Here is a 13,948-nt window from a genome sequence, read left to right on the forward strand (position 1 = left end):
TCGTATGCAAAAATATTCATAATATTATTGTGATGTATACTTTCTATTGTTGACAGGCAGTCTGTGCCTTCAGCTGCACTTCTAAGGATACTTTTAAAGGAAGACATAATTAACTGTTTTAGAGGGCAGACATTTTTTATACAGAAACACAGCTCTGAATCTTGAAGTTTTGTTCCTTCCTCTTCCCAGGAATCTTTGCCTATCTCAACTACCATGTGCCAAGGACTCGCCGCGAGATCCTTGAGATCCTCCTGAAAGGTCTGCACCGTCTGGAGTACAGAGGCTACGACTCAGCTGGTGAGAGAGATGGAAAAGGCTCTTATCAACAACACCCACTTTTTTATCAGGCCTATTTCCTCGACTGCCTGCAGGACAGTTATTCCGATAATGCCACCTATTTGCTGATGGTGTTTACAGCGTGTTTAATGTAATCCAACAATTAATGAAGCATTAGAATCGTTTTATCAGTCACTCTTGATGTTTTGTTTATTTTTAAATTGGGAATGAGTTAAGAACACAAAGCCAGACTGATTTTCTTTGGGAATAATTGAACAGCCATTTTCATGTTGTCGGTTAGACTTACTGGACCACTAATGGAGGTAATTCACTGTATGTGAAGTCCATTTGCATTTCATGCAAGTGTTTAAAGTTATTTTCCATGTATTGAAAGTGAGTGTAGTAGCGTGTTATGTTTACATTCTGTTCTGACATTAAACCCCAAAAACAGGACATAACTTGCAAAGTTGTAATATCAGCATAATATATATTTCTTTAATCTTAAGGACTTGTGATCGTTGTAATTCTCATGCAATTTTTTGTTATTTTACTGTATTTTGTTAGGTGTGGGAATAGATGGTGGCAATGGCAAGGACTGGGAGACGAATGCAAAGTCCATTCAACTGATCAAGCAACGTGGAAAAGTGAAGGCTCTTGATGAGGAGATCAACAGTAAGCCATGTGCCATGAATCAACCATTAAACAAAGATTCCTTGCGATCTGTCATTTTGTGTACTGTGGGATACTGAATATCGTATGTTTTGGCCTTTAGAGCAGCAGGATATTGACCTGGATGTGGAGTTTGATGTTCATCTCGGCATTGCTCACACCCGCTGGGCCACCCACGGTGAACCAAGCCCAGTTAACAGCCATCCTCATCGGTCTGACAAGAACAATGGTGAGTTGTGTTTAAAGATCCAGCGCTGACTCACTGCACACAGTCACTTTTTTGACCTGGTTGCAGGTATTTTGATATCATAAAGTTTCTAATAATCTTTCTGGTCTGCAGAGTTCATTGTCATTCACAATGGAATTATCACCAACTACAAAGACCTGAGGAAATTCTTGGTGAGCAAATATTTATCATAAAATATGGTATTCTAGACGCTTTTTCATCACTTTGACAGGAGACAGGTTTAACTCTCTTTCCATCGCCACAGGAGAGCAAAGGCTACGAGTTTGAATCTGAGACTGACACAGAGACCATCGCCAAGCTGGTGAAGTACATGTTTGACAACCGGGAGAATGATGACATCAGTTTCGCTACACTGGTGGAACGGGTGACTCAGCAGCTGGTAAGTACCTGCTCATGAACACTACTGCTCCTGAATGATCAGCAGATAAAAGAGCCTGTCTGATGAGTTTGTTCTTCCACCTGCCAGGAGGGAGCTTTTGCCCTGGTCTTCAAAAGTGTCCACTACCCTGGAGAGGCGGTTGGCACAAGGTACACTCTCACTGATGCTGTCAAACTGTTGTTAGTTATTGCAGATTAAAGTATTGTTTGTTCATAAAGATGTTTCTGTGCAGGAGGGGAAGTCCCCTGCTGATGGGGGTGAGGAGTGATCACAAGCTGTCCTCAGATCATATTCCTGTGCTCTACCGCTCCAGTAAGTAAAAATGTCAGTTTTTTGTCTGATTTTTGTCCATGTATGATTGAAAAAGTGTGACTCATGCAAGTTTTTACTTGTCATTTTTTTCCTTAGCTGCTAAAGACAAGAAGGGCTGCAGTGCCATACCCAGGATGGACCAGGACACCTGCTTGTTCCCTGTGGATGAGAAAGCTGTGGAGTACTACTTTGCCTCTGATGCAAGGTGAGCTGATACCTGTATCTCTGAATCCACTTTTAACAGCAGTCCACCCCAGCTGACTGACCAAAGGTCTGATGATGTTTGTGGTCTGTTTCTCTCGTATCTACAGCGCAGTGATTGAGCACACAAATCGGGTGATCTTTCTGGAGGACGATGATGTGGCTGCCGTGATGGAAGGACGGCTGTCCATCCACAGGATAAAGCGCACGGCAGGAGACTATCCAGCCCGGGCCATCCAGACCCTGCAGATGGAACTACAGCAGATCATGAAGGGTGAGTGGAAGGAAATAAATCATTGATGAACTGCCTTGTAATTTAGTCCTGAACCCTGTTATTATTGTGTAAGTCTTAATGGGAGATTGGCTGAGCTGAGCTGGCTGTTGACGTCCAGCCCTAAGGCCATCCTTGTTATCATCCAGCTAGTTACAACCCTTCTGGATCAGTTGAACCCCCAGGGAAGCCACTGTCATTAAAATGACCCCTGAGTTGCAGGAGTTTATCACCCTAAACTTCCCCCTCTAAAGCTGAGTTGATAAATAGTGCACTCAGTATGTAGAAGAACAGTGAACTTTTATTGTTTTTAGTGTTGTACTCTCACACATAGGATTTTAAATTACACAAAGGGTTACAAGCCTTAAGTGTAAATTTCAGAAGAACATTGTAGGGATTGTAGCACTTTTTATAGAGAGTTCCCAAAAGGGATGGTTCCACATTTTGGGGAAATATGCTTACTTGCTCTCATGTCTCAAATCTCATATGGGACTATTTCTTTACAGGGATTTAAAGATGTTGGAAGGTGGATTCTGTTACTTAGAAGGTCATATTTGTTGTTTCCAGTCTTTTTTTGCCCAGTTAACTGGCAGTTAGCTATATCTGCATATTTACCTACAGACATGAAAGAGGTGTCAATCCTCTTGCATAACTTTAGTATAGAAAGCAAATAAATATATTTCCTAAAGTGTCAAACTACTACTTTTAAGGGGACTTTGGCTGCATTTTCATTTTTCTATTATTATTATTATTATTATTATCATTATTATATAACACTATTTTTATTCTTGATCTGCTGAATATATTTTCCATTAGAATTTTGTCCATGAAAAGACAAAGTTGTGAAAAGCAGCCATCACAACTTCCCAGAGCCCAAAGTGATGTCTTTTAAATTGCATATTCATTCAACCAAGTCCAAAAACTTTTTTTTTAAATTATCATTTAACAAAAAGGACCCACAAATTATCATATGCCAGAAGCTTGAACCAGCAAGTACTTTAAAAGGGACCAAAATGTATTGATAAAATTAAAATTGTTTGTTTAACTTTGATTAAAAAGGGAGGCATGCCTTGCACTGTTCATCCAATATGGATGTGAACACTCTTAAAGCTAAAGGACACTGTGAAAAATGTAGATTTATTTATTTATTTCCATCTTCTTCACTGACTCTTCCTCAGTTGTCCAGCAGAGGGCAGATGTTAACTGTTATTGGCTGCACTCGACATTCCTTTGTGGTCCTGTCATTATTCAGCCTCTCTACTCAATTCAGTTTCTCAAGCCTTTCTGCTGAATAACCTAATTCACATGACCTAAATTGCTTGCATGTTTTGGTGTCACAGTTTATTGTTAATGGAAATCTCCCTGATGTCTGCTGTTTGTTTTCCTTCATTTAGAGATAAACTTACCCTGTGGCTCTGAATATGTTAATATAGCAACAAAAAGACTCCCTACATTTCCAGGAAAACCTAATTTATTAGTAAAACATTGTAAAGATCTTCTTGCTTCTCCAGGAGCTCGTGGTTTGTGTTTTCACGCACTTAATGTGTGTCAACAAGACCCTTCTCAGACGGCACACTTCATAAAAAGTCCATCACAGTGTTCTTAAGTGGCATTTACTTTTTTATTATTTACTAGTTTTGGAATTGTGCCCCTTACTTCTGATCCTTCCTCCACAGGCAACTTCAGCTCCTTCATGCAGAAGGAGATCTTTGAGCAGCCAGAGTCTGTGGTCAATACAATGAGGGGGAGAATCAACTTTGACAACAACACAGGTTAGTTTTCTAAGTGGCAATTGATGTAATAAAACATCCATGAATGCACTATTATCCTCTCTGTCCCATCATGCATTTTGCTCAAACTCATGCATGAACACATTGATCTTTTTGATTGCCTGCATATCACTGTATGTCATAATAATCATACTTTTAAAACAAGAGAAGTTGAAGTTCATGTAAAAAAAAAAAAAAAAAAAAAAAAAAAAAAAGCTAAATTCCTAAACTAACTTGTCTGCGATCATCTTCTTAAAACATTCTCTCATGTGCATTTTTTCAACCTTTTTAATGAGGTGGAAACTAATGGAGCAGAATGATTGATTAGCTGTTTGCTTTTCCTTTCAGTGATACTGGGTGGACTGAAGGACCACATCAAAGAGATCCAGAGGTGTCGGCGACTTATCCTTATTGCCTGCGGAACCAGCTACCATGCAGGAGTAGCTGTGAGTAGCCACCTAGCCAAATGCTTTTTCTTCTTTGGTGTAAATGGACATAATGGAAACATGTCTGTCTACCATCTACATTGAATCCATCAAACCAGTAGGTCATGTCTGTATTGTGGACACAGGTGTGAGGTTTGAGCACTGGCACATTCTCTGCTCCGAGCTCCACTGGCTTGTTTTAACAGAATTATGCTGAACAGAGCTCTGTTGCTTTCCCAGACCCGCCAGGTGCTTGAGGAGCTAACTGAGCTGCCTGTCATGGTGGAGCTGGCCAGTGACTTCCTGGACAGGAACACTCCTGTCTTCCGAGATGACGTCTGCTTCTTCATCAGCCAATCAGGTGGGGTGGCGGGTGCCAGTTTTCTACTTTCCGACCCTGGGAACCACGTTTCTAGCTGATTAATCTTTTTTTGTGTTCAACTTGAGTCTGCTCTTTGCCAAGTCAAACTTGTGCAGTACAGTTGACTTTTCTGAATCTCTTCTGCTGTAGTCTTTTGAACGTGTGTATGTTTCTTTTGTGTGATGTGTATTTTTATTTCAAGATATGTTTGTGATATTTTTGTTGTGGTTTATCTGTGAAGCTGTTTCAAATTATTCCTGTGTGGTACAAAACCCATTTACTAACAAACTAATAAATCAGCAATGTTTTACTGTCAGAACTGTTACATTTCATGACCTGCTATGTTTTTCTATTCCTGCCAATTCTCCAGGGGAGACTGCCGACAGCCTCATGGCCCTGCGCTACTGTAAGGAGAGAGGAGCTCTGACTGTGGGCATCACCAACACAGTGGGAAGCTCCATCTCCAGGGAGACTGACTGCGGAGTCCACATCAATGCCGGGCCTGAGATTGGAGTAGCCAGCACCAAGGTGAGGTTTTTTTTTGTTTTTTTTATACCAGCAAGCTATGGGAAATGTTAATAAGCTTTTTGGCAGATAAAGGGTTACGTCTTACAAAATGCAATTTTATTTTATTTTCCTCCTTCCCGGACCAAATGTCAATGTGCTTGTTTTCTTTATAACCTGTGATTGAACAATGAATAGTTTTGAGTTTTTAACTTTGGGTCAGACAAAAAAGCACTCCCAACATCCCCTCAGGCTCTTGAAAATGTCCTTTTTTAAAAAGACTAAGGGAGTAGGAACATAATCGTTAGTTCATCTATAGTTTGTATTGATGCACACCTGCCAATTGGCTAACTTGTCCCTGAGGAATGATCACCAATACTTTTGGACAGACCACTTGATGACATTACAATGGGATGTAAACAGCTAGCCCACATCTATATGTACATTACCAGATTCTGCTAACTTACTAAGCCCCACTGAACATATTGCTGAGTTGGGAAAAACAATGTGTCTATTTTCTCTGGTCACAAGCACCTGCCCATGAGAACTGCCACATTTCTTCTAAGTAAGGAGGTGTACTTCACTTCAAATCCCACCATAAATATTTGCAGTTTGAGTTTGACGAAACTGTACACGAATTTGTTACATCATCTCATAAATGAACTCAACGCCCACTGAATGAAACCCAGATGAAAACTCCATTGTGAGTCTGGCCCTGCCTCCTGAAAGCTGACATTTCCCTCCACTCTGAACCCGTTGGGAGTTGACAAACCTGATATTCTCATCTCAACTCATGTAAAGCCAGGATCTTTGGTTTTGTGCCTCTCCCCCCACCCTTTCTAAAAACCAAAAGGTTTTGCCAGTTTGGACTCCGAGTAATGGAGCCCCATCTACTGAAGAGAGTGAGAGAGTGTAGCAGGTCCCTCCCTGGCCCAGCCCTTGGGCTTGGCTCAGGGTCTCTTGTGCTGCTCCAAAGCCCCAGAGCACGCCTCAGAGACGCCATCATTAACTGCTTGGCTGGCTGGGCTACACACCCACACCCAACTCGACCTAATGCTGCAACCTTGCTCACCAAATCTATGGAGCACACGTGTCACACTGAACTGCTAAGTTACATCCTAATTCATCTATTTGGCATCCACTTTCTTTGTCTCATGCTAATTAAAACATTTTTGTTAACTGGAGAAGAGAAAAAAAGAAAATATATTTTTCCAATTCCTATGATCATATACAAGATTTATGTAATAAGTGGAGACCAAATACTTTGACGCTATTGAAATGCAAAAATCCTTCTGGCAGGTCAACTGACTAAATAGAGGAGTGCTTTTCTGAATTATGTAGCAGTATCTTTTAAGAATTTACAGGGCTACAAAATGTGTTTTCTAGTCCACAGCTGTGTCTGTTCGAGAGATTTTCTTTCATATTCATCTCTATACAAGGGTGGTCATCTTTGCAGGATTACAATTGGCATGAAAAGCATTAAAAGTTGGTGACCAGAACATCAGAAAACCCCACAGTTTACTATGTGGATTACATGTGTTGCCACATCTTACCCGCCAGCACAGACTGTCAGAGTTCTGAGGGATTGTGGTTAGCATGTGGTCAGGAAGGAAAAAACAGTGTTACGGTTTTACAGCTATTTTCTTGGCAATAGACACTGCCATTTCTGAGCCTGGAGGGTCCTGTGAAATGACTTGGCTTCACTCGAACACTGATTAAATCTCCCAATTGGGCATGGAAGGCCTCCAAACGTGCTCGGAGATGAAGGAACGGAGAGAGAGAGTGGGCGGTGATGACGGCAAGCATACAGTCTCCGATGTGCTTAGGCTGTGAGCAGTGACATTTCCAGAATGATCAGAGGCTGTGCTCTCTGGTGTGATGTTGTGTCTTAACAAAGTTTTCCAGGATGAGCACTAGCTTTGAGTTAGCTGCATGCATTTTAGTGCTGCTTGGCGAGGAATTAAAACCTTCCTCTCCTTCAATTCTCATCTGGTGCAGATTATAAAATGGAGACAGAGTTTACTATCGTAATAGGGAGACAAGAAGCACAGACTCCAAGAACTCTACCAAAAGAGAGGATCTGGTTGCTGCTCTTTGTTTTCAATATTAAAGCTGCAAAACAGGAAAACTACTTTACCTTTAGTAATCAGGTCACAACAAGCAATGCTGCAACGTCCAGTGGTAGATGTGGTCATTCTACCTTATGCACAAATCATCAGACAGCTGTTATATAAAAATGTGATTTATGAATTACAATATAATGCTAACCTTAATAACACATGCAATCTGCTTTTATTTGCTCTGCAGGCCTACACCAGCCAGTTTGTGGCCCTGATCATGTTTGCACTCTTGATGTGCGATGACAGGATTTCCGTGCAGCCCAGACGCCGAGAGATAATCCAGGGCCTGAGAGTGCTTCCAGGTAAATCAAGCCACAGGTATTCTGGTTCAGAAACACAAATTCTGATCAAATGGGAGATTACAATGTCAAGGAATGGGAAACCAACTCTCAGGGCAATTATGAAGTACACTCAAAGCCTGTTTTATTTTGGTTGTTTATTCAAACAATCCTCTTTGAAGAGGAAGCTAAGGGATGAGAGTGGGATCAGAAGAAGAGAGCCCTGTAGGCTCTCGCATGCTCCTCTGAATCTAAATCATATGAAGGAATGTCCTTAATGGTAAACTAATGAAGAATGTCTGGCCACTCTGCCGCTCCCAATCCAAACATTATGAGTCCGAGACAATACTCCAGCATGTGACAACAGCATCATGTTGACACAGTATTTTATTCAAGATTTTGCATGATAGTTTCTTTTTTTTTTTTGCTTCCACATTGCCACTTTTAAAAAAAAAAAAAAAATACTTAATCCCATCTGTTTTTCTGTTATGCCTGTTAGATCTGATTAAGGAGGTCCTCAGTTTGGATGATGAGATCCAGAAGTTGGCAACAGAGCTGTATGAACAGAAGAGTGTCCTGATCATGGGCAGAGGTTACCATTATGCTACCTGCCTGGAAGGAGCTCTGGTGAGCAAATACAACCTTCTTTTCCAGCAGCTTTGACAGATTTTTCTGCTTTTCTTTCAATGTTTTAAAAACTGCCAGGTGTCTCTGGAGGGCTTTATACAAGTAATACCAGACTGCAAGAAATACTTTGCATTTTCTTTACCTTTTTATATTAAAGATAATTGTGTCTGTCTGTATATCTCACTCACCTTATTGAATAATAAAATACTGAGCAAAGCAGCTTCAAGTCTTAGAAAGTAGTGTTACTTCAGAGGTTCACTCTGTCTTTCTGTTTTGAAATGTAATCCATAATGACTACAACATAAGCATAGCTTTTTTTAACCTATGGGTGTTTTTCATCCTTTGTAGAAAATCAAGGAAATCACATACATGCATTCAGAAGGCATCCTGGCTGGAGAGCTGAAACATGGTCCGCTTGCCCTGGTGGATAAACTCATGCCAGTCATTATGATCATCATGAGAGACCACACTTACACCAAATGTCAGAACGCCCTGCATCAAATTGTTGCCCGCCAGGTAAGACCTATACACGGACATCCGAAAATATATGAATGTGCACCAAATGTTGTGATATTTAGGAAATATCCTAAATATCCTTTTGCAGTGGGGAACCCAAGTGATTGACCCTGCAGATTTATAACTCCATAATTTATAACAGGAAGCATTATGACATTACTCAATTTATTTGAACTCTGATTTTACAAGCAAGTTGTTTTTTTGTGTGCCAAAATTATGAAAAAACATTTAAATTTTAAACTTTCTGAACACTTCACAGTCTTGTCTGTGCCACACCTCTGATCCTTCACCTCTTTAAATACAAGAGAGGGCTCTTTCCAGCATGACATCATTGCTGTTAGTAATTAGTGGCAGATGTGGATTTAGGAGGTGTAACAATCAACTGAGAGAGATCGAGGTTTGGGGCCACATTGACCGATGATTTGCTTTGTTTGATTTACAGGGCCGCCCCATTGTGATCTGTGACAAAGACGATTACGAGACAGCTAAGAACTCCAGCCGCACCATCAGAGTGCCTCACTGTGTGGACTGCCTGCAGGGCGTCCTGAGCGTCATCCCGCTGCAGCTGCTTTCCTTCCACCTGGCTGTCCTCCGAGGTTACGACGTAAGTACTGTCCCTTCAGGCTCAGCAGTAACTGATAATCATGACCGTTTTACCAGATGAGATTTATTACATCACCTGTCACTTAAGACTAAAAAATACAGTAAAATATCCGTTTCTGAACTCCCGCATCTCCACCATTTGCATCTACAGTCATCATTCTAACTTAAAGCTTTTAGTATCGCCAGTTCGCCAGTGTTTTAGATATACTGGTCACTGTGGAAGTCACAACATTAATGTACAAGTTGAGAACAATGGACGTCATGCAGGAGCATTTTCGTATTATTTTAATTTTGCTAATGTGGGCTTGTAACAGTCTGCGTTAACCAAATATTTTCTGTTATTGATGGAACTTTTTCAATATTGACGGAAAAATCTAAAGCCTGTTTGTCACTGTGACGGACTGGAGGCCTTGGAGTGTACATTTAACACTGTGAACGGTGTCAATGACCCGTGCAGGCAAGCCTGCCGTGTTCAGGTTCCACCTGTCACGGGCCAAGCCCAGAGCGCTATACATTCTGGGTGCTCGAGGCACTTCCCATAGTGAAACACCACACAACATTAGAAAAATAACCTAATTCTGGGTCAAAGCATGTGAACTTCCTTACTCTAGCGAGGTCACTTGTGAAGGTAAACACCTCAACGTGTGCACGGATTTAGACATTTTTAACGCTTGGCAAAGAACATCAACTATAACTATTATTAGTGTTATTTGTATTATTGTTTCTTTCTCCATTTTTAGATGTAGTTTACTTTTTAAACAGGATTGGACAAGCTGTTGTACCTTATTATTATTATTATTATTATTATTATCATTTTTTTATCATAAAAAATTTTTTTTACTTCATTGGCTTTGCTTAAATGCAGGACATCAAAGTAAACAGCGTAACTGAAGTAAGGCATGTAAATATAGCCAGTGCTGATGCTGCTTTTAGAGCACTTGACTTCGGAGAGATGTCCTGACAGTGCAGCCCAGTTCGCTCTTGTTTTTATATCAATACCTATTAATTACCGCGCTAAATTGTGCTGCTGTTTTGACGGAAAAGCAAACATTTTTGTGCAGACAGCCTCTATTGCAGTCCCACCTTCATTTAGTATAGTATGTCTAGGATCTGAAGACTGAGGGGTCTGTCAAGCTGCCATATCACTGGTTGTTGTTGTTGTTGTTGTTGTTGTTGTTGTTGTTGTTGTTGTTGTTGTTGTTGTTGTTGTTGTCATGACTGTAGCATTTAGTCAATAGTAGAAATCTCTTATTACTTGTTGTCCATTTATATGGCTGTTTGTTATGTAGTAAATTACCTCCCTCTGTTTCCATACAGGTGGACTGTCCAAGAAACCTGGCCAAGTCTGTGACTGTAGAGTGAACCGCACCAATCGACACGTAACGAAAGGCAGGCGGATGATCATTCACACGCGTGCAGTTGGATGATCATTCACACGCGTGCAGTTGGCGAGGAAGCGTCAACAAAGAGAAAACAATGTCCCGTTTCTGTGTCGCGTCTCATGGCTCTTTTTAATGCAATCTTTTACTCAACAGTTGTGTATCTCACTGTTTCATATTATCTGTGTCTCACTTTCTTAACCTTTGGCATTATTGTTAGAGAAGCAGTTTTGTCTGTGTTGGCGAGGTCTGTGTTGGCACTGACCTATCTTCATCATGCTCTCATGCTTAGTCAAGCTGTAACAACTGACGGTGACCATTTCCATTTATTTTGTGCCCTCCATGTTTATTTTTGCTGATTTAGTCTCACTGGGAGCATCTTGGAGCTGCTGTTCCAGCAGTTGACTGACAGAATATGTGTTTTAAAGACCTTACTGGCTCTTTTTTTTCCTTTTAGTGCAATGATTTGTAATTTAGTTTGGATATTTTTTTCTTTGGCAGCTTATAATTTGAAGTTTCTTTACTCCACAGTTGAAGTAAATGACTGTCCTAAATCATTCCAAGCCACAGGTCATCGCTTCTTCCTAATTGTAGCGCAGTTTGCCAGTGTTGAATCCGTTTCTCTCTTGGACTCTCTTCTGAGGACACACAGCTTACTCACAGTAAAGCTTGTTTATATACGCTGCTGTGTAAAATCTTTCTGGGTAGGTTACTGAAGCTTGTTCTTGTGTATAAACCTCGTGTTTTGGATTTTAAACTCTGGTCTTTACTGGGCTCAGTAAACAAGAATCATCCTTGTTTACTAAGCGACATATTCCAGAGTGTGAGATTGTTTTGTTACCGAACACTGTTTCTGCTTCGACCATTCTCTGTACATTTTACTGTTACTTAAAAGCTATATGTGAACAATTTAGTGATTCTTATGCTGGTCTTGTTGCTGATCACAGGTCTCTAGTTTAGATTTAAACTATAAAGTGAAGGAATTCAAGTGAGATGAAGTTCCATCCAGTACACAACCCACACCTCGCCAGCACAACTACTGCAATATTGGGACCATTTGTAGCTATTCTTTCTTTCTTTTGTTACATTTAACTTTCTTTTTTTAAAGGAGTTTTATATTATTGAAGTTACTCTTTGATTTGAAATGTGAATGTTACTGTCATTTGAAATATACTGTCAAACCAAAAATCTCCTCAAAGGCTCTGGCAGTTGTAAACGAAAACGTATATATATATTTTATATGTTCATCATATATTGTAGCCAAAAATTACTGATTCTGGTAGCATGTTTGGTATGAAGGCCTAAAGGGGGCATGTACACAGTTTTATGGCAGTATGTCTACTATTACTATACTACTACTTCTATTGGTTTACTGATGTTTACTTAGATAGAAAGTCAGATGCCAGCTGTGTGTGTGTGTGTGTGTGTGTGTGTGTGTGTGTGTGTGTGTGTGTGTGTGTGTGTGTGTGTGTGTGTGTGTGTGTGTGTGTGTGTGTGTGTGTGTGTGTGTGTGTGTGTGTGTGTGTGTGTGTGTGTGTGTGTGTGTGTGTGTGTGTGTGATCCAAATGTCTTTGTTTCAAACGCTAAGGAAAGAGAGTTGTACACATGTAGTTGTGTAGTGAAGAAATATGATCTGCTTGCTTTCTTATCTTTACTTTGTAAGTACATCCCATATTTTAGGTTTAAAATTATTTATTTTGCTTTTGAAGTCAAGCCTTAACTTGACTTTTGAATCCCCCCCCCCCCTCCTCCAATATTAAGCTTCTCTTGAGTGAGTGAAAGAGTGTAAAAACTGGACAATGTTGTTACAGATACTTTTGTGACCCACATACATGCTGTAAGTAGATTTAGATTTCTTGACTGGAGGCATAAACAAACGACGCTGCAATGAATCTTAGCAACCTCTGTTGGGTTGCTTAGTGAAAACTGATGCAATAAAGTGTCAAGTAACTTCCCTTTTAATTGTCCGAGTTCAATTGATGAGAAGGTACAGTTAAGGGTGTGCATGCACATAAAAACAGGCAGTGTAAATCCAGTAAAGACTTGCATTTGGATTGATATTCAAGCTGTCATTTCTGGTTAGTTGTATGTATTAAAAGAGTCCAGGTGCACAAACATTCAGGGACACAAAGGAGAGGAGCTGTTGTTTTATGAAGGTCTTTTATGAAGCACAGGTGGCACAGTTTGATTGTCGATGTTGGTCCAGTCTTTCTCATGAGAAGAGCACTCCTGCCAGCGTTAGCCTGAGGAATGCATTCAGCCACAGCATGGTTGAAAGGTAAAAAGCTAAACTGTTGGTGAAAGCAAGTGCAATTCTCAGAAGGATTTCATTGCACTGACTAACCACAACAAGGGCTTCCAGTGCAGCTGCCGAGTTGTTACAGAAGATCGCAACAGAACTGAGCAAATGCAGCCTCCATGCTCCAACCACAAGGGGTTTAGTTGGAAGTCTTGCATCTAGAGAAGGCATCATCTGTAGCATTTCAGGTAACATTCTCTGTGCTGCAGTCAAGTACATCACCAGCAGGTACAGACTAATCACAGCTTTATGATGTCTGATTGATGCATATTAGCATGTGTTAGTATGTGTTTTCTCCACTATCACCTTAATTAGTTGAGGCAGAGCTTCAATATAGTATTTATTTATTTTTTGACTTGACACCACAGGAAACTCACAGGTGTAATGAATAACGCTAACAATGGCACAATTGTAATTGTGTCACAGTGTGCCGAGTTACAAAACTATGAGCCTGAACTGGATCAGAACCATTTTTAATGTGATAAACTACACCTGAGCTTTTCATCCTATGACGAGCTCAAATGTCAGCAATGCAGACAGTCAATGTTAGGGCAGAATGCGTTATGTTTCTTCCTTGTTTTGACAGACCCTTTTTTAGGATTGGTTCTCCATTTTTCTGATAGACCAAAGACAACATGAAGTGTAGGCCTGTGACATCACCCGCCTAATTAATGCAACAGAGCAATCAGCTGACACACCTGGTATTTATTAG

The 13,948-nt window shown here is 40.4% G+C and overlaps 1 protein-coding gene across 1 annotated transcript in view; it reads left to right on the forward strand.

The window, feature by feature from the left end:
* The window catches only part of gfpt1 (glutamine--fructose-6-phosphate transaminase 1), a 14,540-nt gene extending 1,500 nt beyond the window's left edge, over positions 1–13,040 (forward strand). The window contains exons 2-19 of the mRNA XM_054610337.1: positions 190–297; positions 841–948; positions 1,049–1,174; positions 1,286–1,344; positions 1,437–1,571; positions 1,659–1,720; positions 1,804–1,883; positions 1,980–2,088; positions 2,195–2,358; positions 4,032–4,127; positions 4,473–4,570; positions 4,790–4,910; positions 5,281–5,438; positions 7,722–7,836; positions 8,312–8,439; positions 8,788–8,955; positions 9,398–9,559; positions 10,876–13,040. Of these exons, the coding sequence (XP_054466312.1) occupies positions 190–297; positions 841–948; positions 1,049–1,174; positions 1,286–1,344; positions 1,437–1,571; positions 1,659–1,720; positions 1,804–1,883; positions 1,980–2,088; positions 2,195–2,358; positions 4,032–4,127; positions 4,473–4,570; positions 4,790–4,910; positions 5,281–5,438; positions 7,722–7,836; positions 8,312–8,439; positions 8,788–8,955; positions 9,398–9,559; positions 10,876–10,920 (2,042 nt within the window). The 3' untranslated portion in view covers positions 10,921–13,040. The remainder of the gene's footprint in view (positions 1–189; positions 298–840; positions 949–1,048; positions 1,175–1,285; positions 1,345–1,436; positions 1,572–1,658; positions 1,721–1,803; positions 1,884–1,979; positions 2,089–2,194; positions 2,359–4,031; positions 4,128–4,472; positions 4,571–4,789; positions 4,911–5,280; positions 5,439–7,721; positions 7,837–8,311; positions 8,440–8,787; positions 8,956–9,397; positions 9,560–10,875) is intronic.
* The last annotated feature ends 908 nt before the right edge of the window (positions 13,041–13,948 follow it).

This window comes from Anoplopoma fimbria, chromosome 13, assembly GCF_027596085.1.
Source record: "Anoplopoma fimbria isolate UVic2021 breed Golden Eagle Sablefish chromosome 13, Afim_UVic_2022, whole genome shotgun sequence".
NCBI classification, from domain to species: domain Eukaryota; kingdom Metazoa; phylum Chordata; class Actinopteri; order Perciformes; family Anoplopomatidae; genus Anoplopoma; species Anoplopoma fimbria.